This window comes from Budorcas taxicolor, chromosome 8, assembly GCF_023091745.1.
Source record: "Budorcas taxicolor isolate Tak-1 chromosome 8, Takin1.1, whole genome shotgun sequence".
In the NCBI taxonomy this organism is placed as follows: Eukaryota; Metazoa; Chordata; class Mammalia; order Artiodactyla; family Bovidae; genus Budorcas; species Budorcas taxicolor.
Window position 1 is genome coordinate 20,217,549 of NC_068917.1, and position 20,951 is coordinate 20,238,499.

The 20,951-nt window shown below is 41.7% G+C and overlaps 1 protein-coding gene across 2 annotated transcripts in view; it reads right to left on the bottom strand.

Annotated features, from left to right (window-relative positions):
• Positions 1 to 20,951, bottom strand: part of TEK (TEK receptor tyrosine kinase) — a 100,449-nt gene that overhangs the window by 30,999 nt on the left and 48,499 nt on the right. Inside the window, exons 3-9 of one of the 2 annotated variants that reach the window (XM_052644580.1) lie at positions 19,212 to 19,322; positions 17,957 to 18,109; positions 12,953 to 13,084; positions 12,150 to 12,290; positions 10,351 to 10,479; positions 7,977 to 8,128; positions 6,092 to 6,236 (exon numbers count right to left, since the gene is read on the bottom strand). In XM_052644580.1, the coding sequence (XP_052500540.1) occupies positions 6,092 to 6,236; positions 7,977 to 8,128; positions 10,351 to 10,479; positions 12,150 to 12,290; positions 12,953 to 13,084; positions 17,957 to 18,109; positions 19,212 to 19,322 (963 nt within the window). The remainder of the gene's footprint in view (positions 1 to 6,091; positions 6,237 to 7,976; positions 8,129 to 10,350; positions 10,480 to 12,149; positions 12,291 to 12,952; positions 13,085 to 17,956; positions 18,110 to 19,211; positions 19,323 to 20,951) is intronic. The other variant, XM_052644581.1, reaches the window with a different exon arrangement.

Sequence of the window (20,951 nt, forward strand, 5' to 3'; positions counted from 1 at the left end):
GGGTCAGTAGTTAGTCTCACTGGGCTAAGATCAAGGTGTTCAAAGGGCTGTGTTCCTTTCTAGAGGCTGTAGGGGATAATTTGTTTTCTTCTTTTCAGCTTCTTAAAAAACACCTGTATTTCTTGACTCATGGTCCGTTTGTCCATCTTCAAAGACAACAAACTCATGTCTCTCTGACCTTTCTTCTGTTGTGATATCTCTTTCTGACAGTCTTTAAAAACTCCTGTGATTAGAATGGGTCCAACTAGATAATCAGGTGGCTCAAATGGTAAAGAATCTGCCTGTAATGCAGGAGACCCGGGTTTGATTGCTGGGTCAGGAAGATCCCCTGGAGAAGGGAATGGCTACCCACTCTTGTATTCTTGCCTAGAGAATCCCATGGACAGAGGAGTCTGGCGGGCTACAGTCCATGAGGTCACGAAGAGTCGGTCATGACTAAGGAACTGAACACACCTATATAATCCAGAATAATCTCCCCACCTCAAAGACCATGTATTCTCAATGGGACTGAAATAGTACCCCCAACAAGGTAAAAATTGGTTCTTGATGAAAGAAAACATTCTTAGATATTTCAATGGTTTTTAGCCCCCATAAGGGGCATGGTAAATAAACAGATGTACAGTATGTTTACCATGTGAAGCAACTACTGGTTTGAAAGGAAAGGATGTCTTGTCAGGCTGTCAGTATCCTGTTTACTCAATTATAGAAGTAGCTCAACTTACTCAACTTGCTTTGAGTCTTACTGAACTCCCGTGAGTTAGGTCCACCAGACTCCTGGGGCATGGAGAACACGTATGGGAATGGGGTAGCCAAGAAAGGAGACAGACTGTGAATCTGTCTCTTCTGCTCATGCACAAACTCCATGGTGTCACTGGACTTCACTTATGAAATTCAAAGATAAAATTTCAAGTTGAAGACAGCAGAAACGTAAACCAAGTATAGGGCCCTGTGTGGACAGGTCATAAGCCTATAAAGCCAGCCCTGTACATCACCCTTGCTGTATGAGGGGAGCATTGCAGTATTTGGAGATGGGGGTCTTTAAAGAGGCAATTCAGTTACAGTGAGGGCTACAGTCATTGCTAATCCCGTATGACAGCTGTCCTCATTAGCGTATTACTCAGTTATGTCCGACTCTTTGTGACCTCATGTACTATAGCCAGTCAGGCTTCTCTGTCCATGGAATTCTCCAGGCAAGAATACAAGAGTGGGTAGCCACACCCTTCTCCAGGGGATCTTCCCGACCCAGGGATCGAATCCTGGTCTCCTGAGTTGCTGGCAGATTCTTTACCATCTGAGCTACCAGGGAGGCCCTCATAAGAAGATAAAATTACCACACACACACACACACACACACACACACACACACACACACACAGCTGGAAGACCCTGAGAAGATACAGGGAGAATATAGCTATCTACAAACCAAGAAGCAAAGGCTCAGAAGAAAGTAACCTTGCTAACAGCTTGATCTCAGATCAACGTAAGATTACGCTGATCACGTAGCCTCCAGAACATTGAGAAAATTAATTTCTGTTGTTTAAGCCACTCAGTCTAGAGAACTTTGCTACTGCAGCCCTAGAAACCTATTACATATGAATATAACACAATCTACTTATTCTTTCTAATGCTGATGGATATTTGGACTATTAGGAATAAAACTCCTCAGAACATTCTTGAAGATTGTTTAACAAATGCACTCATTTCTTTTGAGCATAAACTTAGCTGTAGAATGTCATCACAGGGTAGGTGTATACTTAGCTTTAGTATATATTGCCAATTTTTCATAGTAGTTGTTCTAATTTGTACTCTGGGAGGAAAGTCTAGTATTGGCAACCTTCTATATGCAGGTTCTGCATCTGCAGATTCAACCAAGGGCAGATCAATATTCAGAAAGAAAAAAAAAAAAACTCCAGAAAGTTCTAAAAGGCAAAACTTGAAATTTTCCATGTGCCAGCAATTATTTACAAAATATTTATATTATAGTTACAATGATTTACACAGCATTTACATTGCATTAGGTGTTACAATAATCCCCCTTGTCTGCAGGGGATACTTTCCAAGACCCCAGTGGATGCCTGAAACTGCAGACAATTTACCAAATTCTATATACACCATTTATTTCTCCCATACACACATACCAGAGGTAAAGTTTAACTTATAAATTAGGCAGAGTAAGGGAATATTCAAATTGCTAGCATCACATTGTTAAATACAAAAAAAGTTTCTTGAACATGAGCATTTTGATACCATGACAGAGGAAATGATAATGTAGATGTCTACTAGGTGACTAATGAGTGGGATACATGGGATGAAGGGAAAACCCACATCCTAGGATAGAGTGGAACAGTGTGAGATTTCATCATGCTACTCAGAACAGTACACAATTTTAAAATTACATATTATTTCTGGAATTTTCCATTTAGTGTTTTGAGCTTCAGTTGACCATGGGTAATTGAAACTGTGGAAAGTGAAACCACAGATGGGGGGGGGTGGCTATTGTTTAAGTAATCTAGAGATGATTTAAAGTATACAGGAGGATGTGCATAGGTTGTACGCAAATACTACACCATTTTATAAAAGGGACTTGAGCATCTGTGGAGTTTGGTATCCAAAGAGGTCCTAGAATCAATCCCCTACAAACACTGAAGGAGATCTGTATCTCTGTATCTTTTAAAAATATTATCATTAAAGACACTGCTCAATTTACCTACTTGCAATTTTCCATTTTATGGATACCAGTCAATATGACAGTGAAGAGGCATCAGTGACTTAGAACAAGAGATATTTCAATGGACTGATGTTGCATGCTGTGCCTTATTTAAAAAATAAAAATTAGAATCAGTGACTCTTCTGAATCTTAGCAACATGGTTTGTTTTTTTACTTATTTACTTTCCATGGACAGCAAATATTCCAAAAATAACATAATTTGTCTTGTCTGCATATCATTTCCTTTCTTCCAAGAACAAGTATGACGTAAGAAATTATTTTGATTGTGTTAATGTTTTACTGAATAAAATAGATCCAGGCTTTTCCAGTAATCAAAAAAAAATATTAAAGATTCTGAGGTTGTTTCTGTGGGTTCTCAGGGCAGAGAATCTAACTCTATGAGGCTCTATATATGTTACTATTGTTACTGACCTTTTTTTAAAACAAGATTATGTTCTGGGTATTTACTTTCATTGACAGAAATTACCTCTAGGATCACCCAAAGATTCCTAATCAAGTAGTGAAGTAGGTTACATACATTATACACATCAACTTCCATTATCTTGCTTCCTTATCTGTAACAGGAGAGACTGAGAAAGCAAAATGATCTAGAAATGATGATGCAGGGTTGGACCAGGTTCCACACTGAGATTGGCTGTTCACAAGATGGGCTACCTTAAGCAAGTCACCTAAACCTCTGAACCTAGTTCTGGACTGATCAGGATGGGATAACAATACTATTGTGTCTGGTCTTTATAAAAATGAAGTAAGATAGGACTTCCCTAGTGGTCCTGTGCCTAAGACTCTGCACTCCCAAATCAAGAGGCCCGGGATCAATCCTTGGTCAGGGAACTAGATCCCACACGCCACAACTAAAGATCCTGCCTGCCACAACTAAGACCTGGCAAAGCCACATAAATAAATACAATGAATATTTTAAAAATATTAAGATGAATGAAGCATTTAGTCCAATGCCTTTCTAGAATACATACCACAGAGTTATTAGGTGCTTTTGTCTAAATACATTCAAAAGCAACTTTCAAATTTAAAATTTGTTTTACCTCTCTGTACAACAAGGGAACTTGGATTTACTTCCACTCTATTCCTTCCCCTCAAGCCTTAAATGCACACAAATCCACTTGGAATAATTCCAAATTTTGAAATACTATTTCATAGTAGGAAGAATAGTCAGAACTCTGAATATATGAGAAAATAATTCATGTTCACTGTATAGCAAAGTCTGGGCTTCATATTAAGTGAGTAGTCTGCAAATTAAGATTCTCTAACTTCTCTGTAGTGAATCAGAAGTCAAGACAATGATGAAGTTAAACTTTCTACAAAAATAAAATCACTGCCAGACTTGTGCCAGATGCAATTCCACTACTTAACAATCTCACGATCACCCTGAGTGGTAGATAAGCTAAGCTTTATTTACAAATAGAGAAAGGTTCAGACAGATCACCCAGGGCCAGACATCCTAGAATGTGAAGTCAAGTGAGCCTTAGAAAGCATCACTATGAACAAAGCTAGTGGAGGTGATGGAATTCCAGTCGAGTTCTTTCAAATCCTAAAAGATGATGCTGTGAAAGTGCTGCACTCAATATGCCAGCAAATTTGGAAAACTCAGCAGTGGCCACAGGACTGGAAAAGGTCAGTTTTCATTCCCATCCCAAAGAAAGGCAATGCAAAAGAATGCTCAAACTGCTGCACAATAGTCCTCATCTCACACACCAGCAAAGTAATGCTCAAAATTCTCCAAGCCAGGCTTCAGCAGTACATGAACCGTGAACTTCCAGATGTTCAAGCTGGATTTAGAAAAGGCAGTGGAACCAGAGATCAAATTGCCAACATCTGTTGGATCATCGAAAAAGCAAGAGAGTTCCAGAACAACATCTATTTCTGCTTTATTGACTATGCCAAAGCCTTTGACTGTGTGGGTCACAACAAACTGTGGAAAATTCTGAAAGAGATGGGAATACCAGACCACCTGACCTGCCTCCTAAGAAATCTGTATACAGGTCAAGAAGCAACAGTCAGAACTGGACATGGAACAACAGACTGGTTCCGAATCAGGAAGGAGTACATCAAGGCTGTATATTGTCACCCTACTTATTTAACTTATATGCAGAGTACATCTGGAGAAGGCAATGGCAACCCACTCCAGTACTCTTGCCTGGAAAATACCATGGACAGAGGAGCCTGGTGGGCTGCCGTCTATAGGGTCGCACAGAGTTGGACACAACTGAAGCGACTTAGCAGCAGCAGCAGAGTACATCATGAGAAATGCTGGACTGCATGAAGCTGGAATCAAGATTGCCAGGAGAAATTTCAATAACCTCAGATATGCAGATGACACCACACTTATAGCAGAAAGTAAAGAACTGAAGAGCCCCTTGATGAAAGTGAAAAAGAAGAGTGGAAAAGTTGGCTTAAAACTCAACATTCAGAAAACTAAGATCATGGCATCTGGTCCCATCACTTCATGGGGAAACAGTGGAAACACTGGCAGACTTTATTTTGGGGGGGCTCCAAAATCACTGCAGCTGGTAACTGCAGCTATGAAATTAAAAGATGCTTACTCCTTGGAAGAAAAGTTATGACCAACCTAGACAGGATATTCAAAAGCAGAGACATCACTTTGCTAACAAAGGCCCAAATAGCTATGGCTTTCCCAGTGGTCATGGATGGATGGGAGAATTGGACTATAAAGAAAGTTGAGCGCCAAAGAACTGATACTTTTGAACTGTGGTGTTGGAGAAGACTCTTGAGAGTCCCTTGGACTGCAAGGAGATCCAACCAGTCCATCCTAAAGGGAAGCAGTCCTGAATGTTCTTTGGAAGGACTGATGCTGAAGCTGAAACTCTTAACACTCTGACCACCTGATGCGAAGAGCTGACTCATTTGAAAAGACCCTGATGCTGGGAAAGATTGCGGGTGGGAGGAGAGGGGACAAGAGAGGATGAGATGGTTGGATGGCATCATCGCCTCAATGGACATGAGTTTGAGTAACCTTCGGGAGTTGGCGATGGACAGGGAGGCCTGGCCTGCTGCAGTCCACGGGGTCGCAAAGAGTTGGACACAACTGAGCAACTGAACCGAACTGAACAGAGAGGTCAAATTAATTTGCTCAAAGCGACACCCAAGTTTACTAGCTGTCAGCCATAAAAATCAAACCCAGGGCTATATAATTCCAAAGATCATAAACTTAATCCCTCCTTTCCATTTCAATGCACATAATTTTTTTGCTTAAGCCTTAGAATCCTGGAGGATTCCAAAAGGCGTTTTAAGTGGTCAGAGGCATTTCTATCTAAAGGCAGCACCCAGCAATACATAAATGCAGAACCATCAAGGATACAATCTCTTCCCCTGGAAAATGGAGCATACCTTTAACAGAAATGTTGAAAGGCTTTTCCACCATCCCAGCCACTGTGTTCACACTGCAGACCCAGACTCCTGAGTCAGGGGGCAGGATCCGGTTGATGGTGAAGGTAGCCACGGAGAGATGACCCGTGTGGTTAAAGTCTTTTGGCTGAAAAGGTCAAATACAAAAAATAAAAAAGAAGCTTCTACAGAGGCATAAACACAAAGGTTCATAACACTGACCCCATCTCATTGTTAAATAAGAAGTTTTCTAGGAGAGATTAAGAAGATCAGTCCAATGCTTGTATAAGCATTGGCTTATTTCCAAAGCTATTGTAGTAACCCTGCAAGTTTATGTTGGATTGACGCCCTCGCAGATCCTGCTGTTGTAGTTGTGTGTTTGGGAGTATGGGATAAACACTTCCAAGCAAAAAGTCTAATTCCTTCTAAACTGCCTCTGGTAACATTTGTTTCTTTCTGGTCCAATGCAGTGATGGCTGGGTGAAAAGACAAAATGGCTTCTGAAGTGTTTGAGAGGCTGCTGAGTATGGTATTATGGAAAAAGTCAAGACTCTGAAAACACATGGGCCGGAGCTCACATCCCAGCTCTGCCAATTCTGGCCAATTGCTTGGGCTTCCCTGGTGGCTCAGACAGTAAAAAATCTGCCTGCAGTGCAGGACCTGTAGTGCAGGTTCGATTCCAGGCTTAGGACGATCCCCTGGAGAAGGGAATGGCAACCTACTCCAGCATTCTTGCCTGGAGAATTTCATGCACAGAGGAGCCTGGTGGGCTACCATCCATGGGGTCACAAACAGCTGGACACAACTGAGTGATTCTCACTTTCTTTAGTTATTTAACTTCACCCAACCAGTTTCCACTTCTGCAAAATAACTAACTAATGTTAAGTGAGACGTGTGTAGTGTGGTCAGCTCTCACTAGAAGGTAGCTGTGACTAGGATAGGCCAACAAGATTTTGGAAGCTGTCAATCGGCTCCTACTACACCTAGCGGATTGTTAAAGGGGAATCAGGAACATCTGATGTGTGACTATTCTGCATATTCTGCCCCTAAGACATCGCTTGGATCTACCTCCTGGTCAAGCTGATTCCTGGTCATCTTTGAGAGAAAAAAAATAACTAGTTCAAAGTCTTTAGCCAACAAAATAAATCAATTTCCTGCAGACCACTTGTGACACACAGAAATTTGAGGTGGTACCTGTCTCTGGTGCATTTGGCATTGTTGAAAGAGGAAAGGGAAACATGTGGGAAAGTAGCTTAGTCCTTATTTCTTTCAAGCAAAGAAAAACGATGTGGTAGCACCCTAACCAGTGGTAAGTGCCAGAAATGAATACCCAGTCTTGTCTGAGATGTGATACACACACACATATACATATACATGATAGAATACTACTCAGCCATAAAACAGAATAAAATGATGCCATTTGCAACAACATGGATGGACTTATTATCATACCAAGTGAAGCAAATCAGACAGAAAAAGACAAATATCATATGATATCAGTCATATGTGAAATCTAAAATGTGACACAAATGAACTTATTTACAGAACAGAAACAGACTCACAGACATAGGAAACAAACATGGTTTAGAAAACAAACATGGTTACCACAAGGGAGAGGGGAAGTGGGGGATAAATTAGGAGTTCGCGATTGGCAGATACAAACCACTACATTAAAAAAAAGGATTTAGTGTATAAGAGAGGGAACTATATTCAATATCTTGTAATAACTTTTATTGGAAAATAATCTTGAAAAATATAACTGAATTACTTTGCTATATACCTGAAAATAACAACACTGTAAATCAACTATGCTTCAACTTTTAAAAAAGCTATAATTTGTTCTACCAAAGGAAAAAAGAAAGACAGAGAGAGAGAGAATAACTCTTACACGGAGCACTGTCCCATCTGGCTTCACCAGGGTCATTTCTTCATTAGCAGGTCGGGGCCAGCCAGATGCTTTGCAAATGGGGTTAAATTTACCACTGTTCACTTCTATATGTTCTGGCAAATCCTCTATCTTTGGAGTCATCCTTGGCACACCTGAATGAAGGAAACAACACTGTGAAACACAGCAGAAGCAGAAAATATGGAAGCAGTTACCATCTAGCAAGTCATGTACTGGGCAAGAAATCTGGCAAGTATTTTATTGTTTTATCATTACATAATAAACTTGGGGGGGGGGGTAGTTGCTCTCAATTCCCATTAAAATGGTTACCAGAACCAGAATTCACACTCTTTGCCACAATGATGTACTTTCTCAGGGTCCTAGGGGATACGGTCTCAGTGCTGAAATGGTCATCATCATCACATCTCTGCAGATCTTACTGTCCAGTCCCTCTCTTGCTTTTTAAGGGAATTTATTTTTACAAAAACAATAGCAAAAGCCAGTTCTTCTTCCACTCTGCAAGCCCCCGATTCTCTGATCAACAATGTGATCATTAGTTTTGATATCTGAGAGATGTCTCATTGATTGGGAAGACTGCAACTGGCTGATGATTAATTATATTCACATTTACATCCAAGAAGTGAAGTGGAATAAAATTCCCCTAATCAATTTCCCATCAGTAGTCAAATAAAAAATACTGCTGCCAACATAGAAAGGAAAACAAATGCCTCTGATATCAAGAAAGGCATTGGGATTCCTTACTTAATGTCTGCAGAGTAGAGAATGAATAATCCTGAAATTTAACAATTTTATCCTGAACTGTGGGGTCTTAGAGAGTTTTGGACCACATGTAGGACACAATTGAAAGTGGTCCAACACTCAGTAAGTAATGTAGGAGATGGACATGCACTTAAAACATTGGAACAGTGGCTGTGTCCTTTCCAGAAAAAAAAGAACAGCAGTCATTTACAAGCTGCTCCATAGCAGTGGTGAGAGGAGGTGAGGGTCAAGGTAAATGCATCAATATTGATATTTTATATTGATATCCTATCTCTTAAGCCTAGAATGAAACAAGTGAAGTGTATGGAGCAGGAGAGGAAAAGGTCTAATAGCCACAAAGGTATTCTTTGATATATCTGCAGACCTGGGGAGACTGTAATGAGAAACTTTGCCAAACTGTTTAGCACACTTAGGTACTGGTGTTGGAATTGTTCGAAGTGCTCTAACACTTTCAATCCATGCCTTTCCTTCTCTGTCCCCTTGCAGTTTTCTGCGATTAGATGGAGGTTGGAGGTACAGGTAGAGGGTGTGGGGAAAGGGGGCTGCCCCTTGAAAGCCCAGAATCTGGGTCTAAGTTTGAGAGTCTCACGGGTTTTTTTTGCAACACCGGCCTTAGTACAGAAAGAAGTGGAACAGAAAAGACAAATCATTAAGCTTGTCTGTTGCCCACTTGCAGTCCATCCTCTGACAGCCCCATAGCCTTTCCTCCCCTCTCTACACCCTCCCAGATTCCTACCCTGTAGCAAAGTCCAAATGCTGGGGTAGAAGGGAAAGTATAAAGCTGACAAGCTAAGGCCTTTGAGAAAACAGTTGGTGTTTCTCTCCATACTTGTTCTGATATTTAAAACTCACAGAGAAAAGACTATAAATGTCTTACTACTCTGAGTGCAGATTTCACTGGACATATGTTATTTATATTTGTTTGACTGAAAAAGTAATATATGTTTATTATTTTTAAATTTTAAAAATATGCTTCTTTTGATTTTAAAGAGTATATTCTAGGACAGGGGTTAGCAGACTTTCCTTAAAGGACTAGATAATAAATATTTTCAACTTGGCAGGCCATATGTTCTGGGTGGTAACTACTCAACCCTGTTGTAAGAGCAGCCTCACATGATCTATGGTAAACAAAGGGGCATGGCTGTGTTCAAACAAGATTTTTAAATGAGAACAGATGGTAGGGCAATAAAAAGAAATGAGAAACATACTGATATGTGCCACAATATATATAAACCTCAAAAACAGTATGGTAAATGAAGAAAGCCGGCCAAAAAAAAGTGTAATTCTTTCACTGCTGTGCATATCCAGGGAAAAGTCTGATCCTAGAAAAGACTGTCAAAGAGGTTGACAGAGCTCTTCAGTGGCTGGTTATCACTCAAGTGCACGAGGTTCATTCTTTATGGGAAAGGCCAGTGTGAGAGTCCATAAAGAAGGTTCAGAAAGCTGTCCTTTAGAACAGAGGATCTGTTCTTCCCTACTTCTGCTTGGAAACAGAAGGAGTTTAAGACTCTTGGACTAGGGGGGCAAGAATTATGCCAGCAAAGCTGGGTTCAGACGTGCTGAACTCGGCCCTGATTACAGTGTTACCTTGCTTTACCTTCTTTCTCACACTGGAGCCCTTGGCGTCCTGGAGAGCAGAGGCATCCTTGGAACCGATCGCATTTCTCCCCATTGGTGCAACTGCACCTAAGCTTACAGTCAGGTCCATAATAACCAGGCTGGCATGCTGTCAACAAAGACATCAACAACTAGTATTAATATGGGGGAAGGGTGAAAACTCAGTCTGTAGGTGGCTAGTTCTATTTTTCTCTCCAAGCTATCAACCTTACTGGTTATAAAAGGTAGTAAGTGATATATCTGTATTACCAAGCAATTAAAGGTTAGAGAAATTCTGATTCCAGGCAAGTTGAATAAGCACTTACCAGGCCACCTGAAAGCACTGAAGAGTGATGGGGTGGGAGGGAGGATGGGAAGGACCAGGAAGGTTCTGAGGGGAATTAAAACTTGGAATATGGGAACGGTGTGCTCCCCAGCTTTTAGTCTCATGTTGGCACAGCTGACACTATGTGGGGATGTTAGAACTCCAGAGAAAACCTGAAGTCTTACTGGTAGAGGAGTCTTAGAGGACAGAGTCAAGGGTAACTGCAGCCACTTAAAATTGAGAGGGAAAATCTTGAAAGGAAGAACCAGAGGGAGGAAGTCCCAAATTTTTGGCTGCTCCCTGAACCACACATCTTAAGTGCAGGCTCAACACAGCCCATCTAAAGGTGGAAGGAATGAACTGAGTCTGAGCTGATGCCTGGGAGTCAGAGTTTACAGTTTGAGTCGTCCCAAATTGATTGCCTTATAGGACATAACAAAACAAAATAAACACTCCTCAGAGGAATATACTGCACTCCAGAGTCTCCTCACTGTAACTTTTACGATGTTTAGAATACAATTAACACAAGAAGAAATGGAACAGTGCCATGTAGTCCATCTCCCAGCAGTACCAGATATGGAAAAAACCTGACTTTGGGGAGCAAATACTGAAACATCTTTGAGCTCTGGCTAACTCACCACATTAGCATTTGTTAGGGAGGGTCTAGCATATCTGGCTACAGAATCATGTGAAGTCGGCCTCCCTGTTGGGCTCAGTGGTAAAGAATCCGCCTGCAGCGCAGAAGATGCAAGAGACGTGGGTTCTATCCCTGGGCCAGGAAGATCCCCTGGAGGAGGAAATGGCAACCCACTCCAGTATTCTTGCCTGGAGAATCCCATGGACAGAGGAGCCTGGTGGGCTACAGTCCACAGGGTCTCGAAGAGTTGGACATGACTGAGCACGCATGCATTTACGTTAAGTTACTGTGTGATAGTCTATATGAAAAGCTTATTGGAAAGTAGATGAGAAACGTACACCTCTGAGCTTCTTTGAGTAGGTGAAGCTAGTATCACTTGAGCAAGGGCCACAGAAGATAAGATCTTAACTTCCTCGATTTTCAAATCCCAAATCTTATCTGTATCTGACATAAAGTACTGATATTTATGATGTAGTGAAAAAGAAATAAATCTATGCCTTTCCAGCCCAAAATGTGGTCTGAAATGCAACAGCATCATCTGGGAGCTTGTTAGAAATGCAGACCCTCAGTCTTCCGTCCAGACCTATAGATCAGAATCTGTGTTCTAAAAAGATCCCCAGGTGATGTGTATCAGCAGCACTTTCTAAGTGGTCCAGAGTCTTAATACAAAAGCATAATTAACTTCAGATGAAAGTATCTTTGATTCAAAACCCTATAGCTCAGCAAAGACAGTTGACTGAGTAGTCCAGGTATGTCCTACACACCGATGTCTGGGAAGCTGGGTCTCCTTGGTATACCTGCTAGAACCTTGTCTCTTCAGGGTGTGACTGGCCCATACCTTCATTGCACTGCAGACCCTTCCAGCCTGTGGCACAGGAACACCCATAGGGGTCTGGGAGACAGAACACGAAGGACTTGCATCCCTCTGGTTCACTACACCTTTCTTTACAAGTTCTGCCAAATGTGTGCGGTTCACACGCTATGGGAGAGAAAAAGATAATTCAGAGGCAAATACCCAACCCTTTGAAAGGCATGATTCTTCTTTTCAAGGGTCTCTCCTAGACCACTGAACATGGAAGATAGTCCAGTCTGAGCCATGGAATAGTCAGGGTAAAGAACCCTTATGGTCCACCTTACAGATAATGAAACTGCCTTTTGGACAGGACATAGGAGCCACTACTCCCAGTTATGCAGGCCGTGCATTGCACAAACTGACGGAGTGGTGTTCACATCAATGACGTCACAGATTTGTACACCTGTCACAACTTTCCCCTGGTGGCTCAGCTGGTAAAGAATTCACCTGTAATGTGGGAGACCTGGGTTCAATCCCTGGGTTGAGAAGATCCCCTGGAGAAGGGAACAGCTACCCACTCCAGTATTCTGGCCTGGAAAATCCCATGGACTGTATAGTCCATGGGGTCGCGAAGAGTCGGACACGACTGAGTGACTTTCACAACTTTGCAGTGGTTGACAATAAAGAGCCTTCAGGAAAGGGCACCTTTTTTGAATTCACACAAAGGTACCATATCGCGTCACAGAGGCCATTTAGCTTCCATCCCCAACTGTGTCCAGATCTAAAATTTGGATTCAGCAATGATGGATTTTAAATCCAAAGGTACTCATCAAGCACTCTTGACTTACCCTTCTCACACGTTCTCCCCATAAACCCAGGAGGGCAAATGCATTCCCCAGTATCTTCATGGCAAATCCCATTGTTCATACAAGCAGTGCAGATGTGGTTACATTCAGGTCCCCACTTCTGAGCTTCACATCCTTTGGTTAAGGAAAACAAAACTCTGGTGAGTGGAGCACATTCATTCCTCAAAGCTCTGCTGAGCACCTGCGACATGTTAGTCACATGAGTGAACACTGGTGAATGAAGATAAATAAAACGCAACCTCTGCTCTCAAAAAGCTGAGTCCAATGTGGGAAACAGACATGTAATGGAACATGATAAAGACAAAGACAGAAGTACCCAATTATTTTTTTAACTTTTCATTTTATATTGGAGTATAGCTGATCAACAATGTTGTGCCAATTCCAGATGGTCAGCAAAGGGACTCAGCCACACTTATACACGTACCCATTCTCTCTTAAACTCCTCTCCCGTACAGGCTGCCACATAACGTTGAGCAGTATTCCTTGTGCTATATATATAGTAGATCCTTGCTGGTTATTCATTTTAAATATAACAGTGTGAGAACTATCTAATCTGTATTAGGGTTGAAATATGGCATAAAGGAAGGCTTCCCAGAGGAGGTGGTACGTGAGTTGAATCTGTAAGACCTCCTAAGTGACAAAGAAGATAATGCTGGAGAGTGAGTTCTGGGCAAAGGCTAGATTGGGAGGAAAACATGGTATGTTTGAGGAGCTGCAGGTACAGTTAGAGACAAGAGTAGTGGTTTTCAAAGGGTGACCCATGATGAGTAGCATCTCCATTATCTGGGAATCTGTTAGAAATGCAAACCCCAGATTCCTATCTATGACTTACTGGATGAGAAACTCTGGAGGTAGCTTAGTACCCTATGCTTCACAGGTGTTTTAGATAATTCTGAGGCATGCCAAATTTGGGAACATCCAGTTTAAAGAATGTGGAGAAAAACCTAAATGGGCAAAGAATCTGAAAAAGAATAGATATATGAATATGTATAACTGAATCACTTTACTCTACATATGAGATAACACAACATTGTAAATCAGCCATACTTCAATACTAAATAAAAATTTTTTAAAGATGAAGAATATGGAGGAGGGAAACAGGCTAAAAGGGGAAGCAGGAGCTAGTAGCACTCAAATATTTTTCAGGTAGAAAACACAGACGAAATAAAGCAAGATTCAAAACCGAAAGCACAAGAATGGTAAAAGGCTTCCTAGATTCATATTTCCTGGCTCCTCCACTTCAGTGCCTGGTGATTTGAGATTGTTAATTAGACCCAAAGACACCTTCTAATATAAGGAAAACTCAGGGGGAGTGGGGTGGGGTGACCTTTTGTGGTCAGGAATTTAGTTTAATCTTTCTTCTGAAAGGAACTAATGTCTTTGTCCCTGAATATGAGTCCCACAGTGGTAAACTTGGACCTGTGCCAATGGCTTATAATATTTTTGGCAAGAACTCCTGGTTATCAGTATTTTCTCTAAAATAATCAGTAAGACTGTCAACACAGACCCAGTCTGACAGGCAACCACCTAACAGATAAAGCTACAAAATGTCTCAAAGCTAATGTTTACATGCCTTCATGTATAAAGGGGAAAATCCTACACAATCAGTGATTTCTTGAAAGCCAGACCCCAGATTATCTTCAGACGCTGAAAACTAATGATGACAGAACCCTGGGATAAAAGTGGGTCTCCTGTTACATTAACCTATGTACCAATCTGTAGACCTGTCACAGTTTCACTCTTAATCCTGGGAAAGAGAAAAGGATTAAGCTTGAGGAAATAAATGGGGTGCTCTCTCAGGGATGAAGGCAGGAAAAGAGTTCCTTGATAAGCAACAAGTATGCAGTTCATTGTCATTTAGTCACTCAGTCGTGTCCGACTCTTGTGACCCCATGGACTGTAGTCTGTCAGGCTCCTCTGTTCATGGGATTTCCCAGGCAAGCATACTGGAGTGGGTTGCCATTTCCTTCTCCAAGTATGCAGTTAGGCCTCTGTGATTTTCTTCAAAATATAAAAAGGTATTGTGTTCTAGAAAACTGTAGATCCATGGCATCCAAAGAGAAATCTTACAATCTTAATGTTTTCAAAAAATCTTAAAAAAAAAAAAAACTATATCAGAGTATAGTTGCTTTACAGTGTTGTATTAGTTTCCACTGTACAACAAAGTGAATCTGCTATACTGTCACTGAGAGAATTTATGCTGAAAAGAAACCCTGTAAATATAACCAGTTTGATTTTTAATATTCAGTCTTTATGACAGAATATCACCCTTATGGCAGAAAGTGAAGAACTAAAGAGCCTCTTGATGAAAGTGAAAGAGGAGAGTGAAAAAGTTGGTTTTAAGCTCAATATTCAGAAAACAGATCCAGTCCTGTCAATTCATGGCAAATAGATAGAGAAACAGTGGAAACAGTGACAGACTTTATTTTGAGGGGCTCCAAAATCACTGCGGATGGTGACCGCAGCCATGAAATTAAAAGACGCTTGCTCCTTGGAAGAAAAGGTATGACCAACCTAGACAGCATATTAAAAAGCAGAGACATTACTTTGCTAACAAAGGTCCATCTAGTCAAGGCTATGGTTTTTCCAGTAGTCATGTATGAATGTGAGAGTTGGACTATAAAGAAAGCTAAGTACCAGAGAATTGATGCTTTTGAACTGTGGTGTTGGAGAAGACTCTTGAGAGTCCCTTGGACTGCAAGGAGATCCAACCAGACCGTCCTAAAGGAAATGAGTCCTGAATGTTCATTGGAAGGACTGATGCTGAAGCTGAAACTCCAATACTTTGGCCACCAATGTGAAGAGCTGACTCATTTGAAAAGACCCTGATGCTGGGAAAGATTGAAGTCAAGAGGAGAAGGGGATGACAGAGGATGAGATGGTTGAATGGCATCACCAACTCAATGAACATGAGTTTGAGTAAACTCCAGGAGTTGGTAATGGACAGGGAGGCCTGGCGTGCTGCAGTCTATGAAGTCACAAAGAGTTGGACACGGCTGAGCAACTGAACTGAACTGATTGCTAGGGTTCAAATTTACCTAAAAAGATATCCTAGTTATGAGAAATGGACAAATGCCTTCAACTGTACCTCATTTCGTAGTAAACATAAAAGAGGTCAAGCAGGGAAAGTGTTCGTCATTCAGTTGTGTCAGACTCTTTGAGATTCCAAGGACTATAGTTCGCCAGTTTCCTCTGTCCATGGAATTCTCCAGGCAAGAATTCTGGAGTGAGGTGCCATTTCCTTCTCCAGGGGATCTTCCCAACCCAGGGACTGAACCTGGGTCTCCTACATTGCAGGCAGATTCTTTATTGTTTGAGCCACCAGGGAAGCCCCAAGTAGGGAAAAGTAATTTTAAATGGGATGGTTGTGACCCAGCTCAAACTTTGTTAGACTGATTTTAGATATTAGCAGTGCTTTTCCAACAGTTTTACCAAAATGAGAGCAAAAGAAAATAAATGTGCTTCTGACAGTCTAAAAAGGAGACAAATTGGAGATCAAAATGTGTTCGAAGTCTTTTATCTTCAAAGTTCAAGAGAATTTAAAATTCTAAACTATGCTAAGTCTTATTTGCTCTGATGTTAAAGGAAAAAAAGCTTTAAACCTTTTACCATGTATCAACATCTGATGTTTCTGATATTGTTAGGAATTTGCCAATTTTTATCCCTGACTCTGAGCATGGAACATGGTGCTATATCACATTGGAGAGACCATATTTTTATTTTTTAAAAATTTTTTTAGGTTATGAAAGTACGGTAACACATTTTACCATATAGTAGTTCCACTATATATTACAATCATTTAAGTAGATAAATTAAGATTTTTAGTTGGAGTTTCAATATCAAGCTGGAGAGACCATCTTAATGAAGTGAATGCAAATTGTGTCCTTGCCATTCAGATTCTCAAAGGAAGGAAATGAATGAAAGGAGATTTTACTTGCCCAAACTAGATGAACCACACTTTTCACAGGTCTATTGTCATACTGCAATACCTGTTTATCTATTTATGTATGTATCTGCTCTGCTTGAGAATTACCTGAGGGACAGTCATTCATCTTATTATCTTTGTATTCTCAACACCAACATAATGCCTGGCAGAGACTTATAATCCACACAGATTTGTTGAATGAATGAATGCATGAATATAATGCAAAGCAAAACAAGTGCTCTTCATGAATTAGGGGTGCTAATCATTAGAGAAATGACAGAGGATCCCTGTTAGAATACTTAGACCCGAAGGCCTGAACATTTCATATCATGAATACCTAACACAACTGGGGAAAATTCAGGGCAAATTTTTTGCTTTCTATAGACCAATTTTTGGTAAAAAAGACTGGTGATAGTTACTCTCTACCTTGATAGCTATAATAGGGGGGAAACATTTTCACTAGTTGTAATACTTGCATTTTTCAAACCTGAAAACAGAAAACACATTTGGGAGTTAAATGATCTCAAAAGTGTGTGATTTATGGGGGACTTAATGTTTAACTAGATATTAGACTAACCCAGAAGGCCTAACTCTTCTCCCAGTAGCAGACACCTTTTTGGGGGACTGTTCATCTCAGAGGGATTCCCATTTTGTCTGAGGAAACTGCTGCTATTCACGTGTGAGGTCCTAGAGCCCTCGCTGTAATATGTGGCTCCACCCCCACCTATAACTCCTTGGTCTAGGCAGGTAGACACCTGACAAATGTCAGACCAATCTGACTCTTCATCCTGAGAGTTCAACATTTAGAAGTAAGTGAAACATCACTGAAGCTAAGTTAGGGTAATGGTAGCATCCTAGAGAGAAAGTCCACCCTCCCACACTGCAGTCCTGAGCTGCAGATCTTCCCTGGAAGATATTTTCTAGAACTTGCTTGTCAGCCTTTAAATCAGTTTTTAAGAGTCTTTAGTATACTTCCAAGTAATCCCAGTTTTTGCTTAAGTATCCAGAGTCAGTTTTGGTTACTCACAACTCAAAATTGTAACAGCTACACCGTCACTTACTCCGGACTATGAGCCTGGTGAAGGCTGAGGTGAAGAGGTTTCCTCCTATGTACCTGGCCGAGTACACGCCAGCATCCTGGGGCTGAGCGTGAGGCAGATGCACTTCCAGAATGTCAGGGACTTCGTGCCGGGGCACCGAGTGGATGAAGGAACCTGTAAGGGAGGAGAGTGAAGAACCATGGGTCACCCTCAAGCACTCCTGTTCCCTTGTCTGGCCCCTCCACTTGATCAGCTTTCCCTGACCTGATATAGAAAACGTGCTCAAGCATATTAGATGTGGGAAAAGAATGAAAAGGTTGCTATTGAATGCTCCCCCAAAACTCGAGAAAAGGATGGTGCTGGAGCAGATAGGTTAGTCTATGAGGTCCACCACTGAACAACATGAGGATGAGGGTAGCCTAACATTCTTATCTTCTGCAGGGAGAGGCAACTAGGCAAACCTGGGGAAAATGTCAGGTGACCTTGCCAACTAATCAATTAAGAGACACCTAGAATTACTACTCCCACCTGTAAGTCTCAGCCATCCACAGAACCCAGACTAGGCCCCGTCAATATCTCAGCTGCATGAGACAACTGCCACCAGACGGTCCCAAACTGTAGTTGGACACAGACAGATTTGCATTGCACAGTTAAACCCCCATAATCACCACCAATTGGCATTCCAGGTTCACTGCCCTTTCCCTTAGCCTTGCAATCAAACAGGGTCACATGGCAGAATTTGAGACCCCACATATTACATCATGATGGAATTTTGTTGAACATTCATAGTTCATGTTGTATATTCCCATAACATCTTATGGAAAGATGAACTTTTTGGCTAACCCAATACACTGTAGGTGCATTCACATATGTATATAAATCTCCGTTTTAATTTACTTAAGTAACCAAACATGTTACCTAAGACAGCTTCTATCATAGAATTTGATTGGGCTTCCCTGGTAGCTCAGACAGTAAAGAATCTGCCTTCAGTGCAGGAGAACAGGGTTCAATCCCTGGGTCAGGAAGATCCCCTGAAGGGAATAGCTATTCACTCCAGTATTCTTGCCTACAGAATTCCACAGACAGAGGAGCCTTGTGGGCTATAGTCCATGGGATAGCAAAGAGTCGGACAGGACTGAGCAACTAACATTTTCACTTAGCAGCCTGACTTCAAACATCTGCCGCCAAGACTGGAATGAGATAATGACCCAATATTGCTTGGCTGTCTGATGTCTTACACAATAATGCAAGAATGAAACAAAACACATGGACTCACCATTTTTGTAAATCACTGCATCTTCTTCTTTAATCAATACCTTTTTGAAAGATATGTTCACATTATCTCCCCTGTCCACAGTCATAGTTAAAGTAGCTGGTAGAAAGGAAGCTGTTAAAAGAGAGAGGAAAAAAAACCAAATGAGAAAATGAGGTTACATAGCTTCTCCAGGAACAACTGAAACTTGAATCAGAGTATGAGATCCGGGACTTGGCAGGAGTCAGGGATTTTCATGTTAGCTTAGAGAGCTACCCTGAGAAGACACATGATGCCTCTGAACCATGCTCAAAAGCACCTGGGCTTTAGGTACATCTGCTTGCTTTCCTTAGTACCTGCCAACCCAGGCATGGCACTCTGCAAGATTCCCACAGAGATGCTGTGGGGCAGATGGCGATGAATGTGGACCCAGAGGGAGAGTGGTGTAGATCAAAGGGCACCGTGAGCACTGGAATTAGACAGTCCTGGGCTTAAGGTCACCCTCTGCCAATTTCTGAGCCTCTTTGACCCAGTTACTTCACCTCTGAACACCTCAGCTTCCTCATCTGTAATTTGGAAGTAAAAGTGTTTACCTTAAACAGTTGTTAGGAACATTAAAGGGCTTCCAAGGTGGCGTGGTGGTCAAGTCTGCCTGCCAATGCAGCAGATGTGGGTTCAATCCCTGGGTTGGGAAGATCCCCTGGAGGAGGAAATGGCTACCCACTCCAGTATTCTAGTCTGGAAAATTCCATGAACAGAGGAGCCTGGAGGGCTACAGTTCATGGGGTTGCAAAAGAGTCAGACACGACGAAGAGACTAAACAACGACTAAGCAACAACAAACATGAACATTAAATGATGTATGTGAAAGCTCTGGGTGCCTAGAAGAGGTCAGGATCCTTCCCAAATATAAACGAAGGCCACGCGGCTGTGCTGACGCGTGCAGTGTGGCCACGAGTGGTGGGGAAGGCAGACAGGGGGCCCCAGGGGCCACTTTCCAGGGCTCCCTGTCGCCTGGCTAGAAGCTTCATTTCGCAATCTAACCCAAGTGGCTCTTACTCTCCGCGACATGCCCTTCGGCTTCTGTGAGAATTTTTCGTGACCATTTCATGCTGTTGTTCCTTTCTCTGTGGTTTGTTTATATTTTCTGCTTCTTTGTGTGAAGATTGTTTAGCTAACCGTGGGACTTCTCACTCAGCATTGTATTCTGAAAGGGAACCGAGATTCCCCCTTCGGCTCAACTCCAGCGTGGTTGTTCTTTCTGCCCATTCTGTGGTTCTTTATTATTTCAGACTTTGTGCCTTTTAAGCTCCCTGTTTTGTGAGGATCTGAACACAGTCACACGGCAGTGTTCTCCTGCCGCCCAGCCTGCCACCTCCTGCCTTCATGGCTCTAGGCTGACTGCTCTTTGCTGAGGACTAATGAGGGGCATCCACAAGCCAACCTTGCAACTGGGCTTCTTGATGACACCAGAATCTGGCTCAAACTTTACACATAGGTAATCGTGTGACTTGACCGGATCATGAAAACAATAAGCTCCTATGAAACAGGCATTGTTCTAAGAAACTTGCACAAATTTAATTTTCATAATATCTCCAGGAGATAGGTACTGCAATTATCTTAATTTTACAAATGAGGAAATCAAGGTCCAGAGAGGTTAAAAATTCTCTTCAAGATTACACAGCAAGTTCACAGGACAGCCAGGATTTGAAGCAGGCAGTTCGGTTCCAGAGGCCTCTCCTAGGACCTTTTTAAAAAAAAAAAA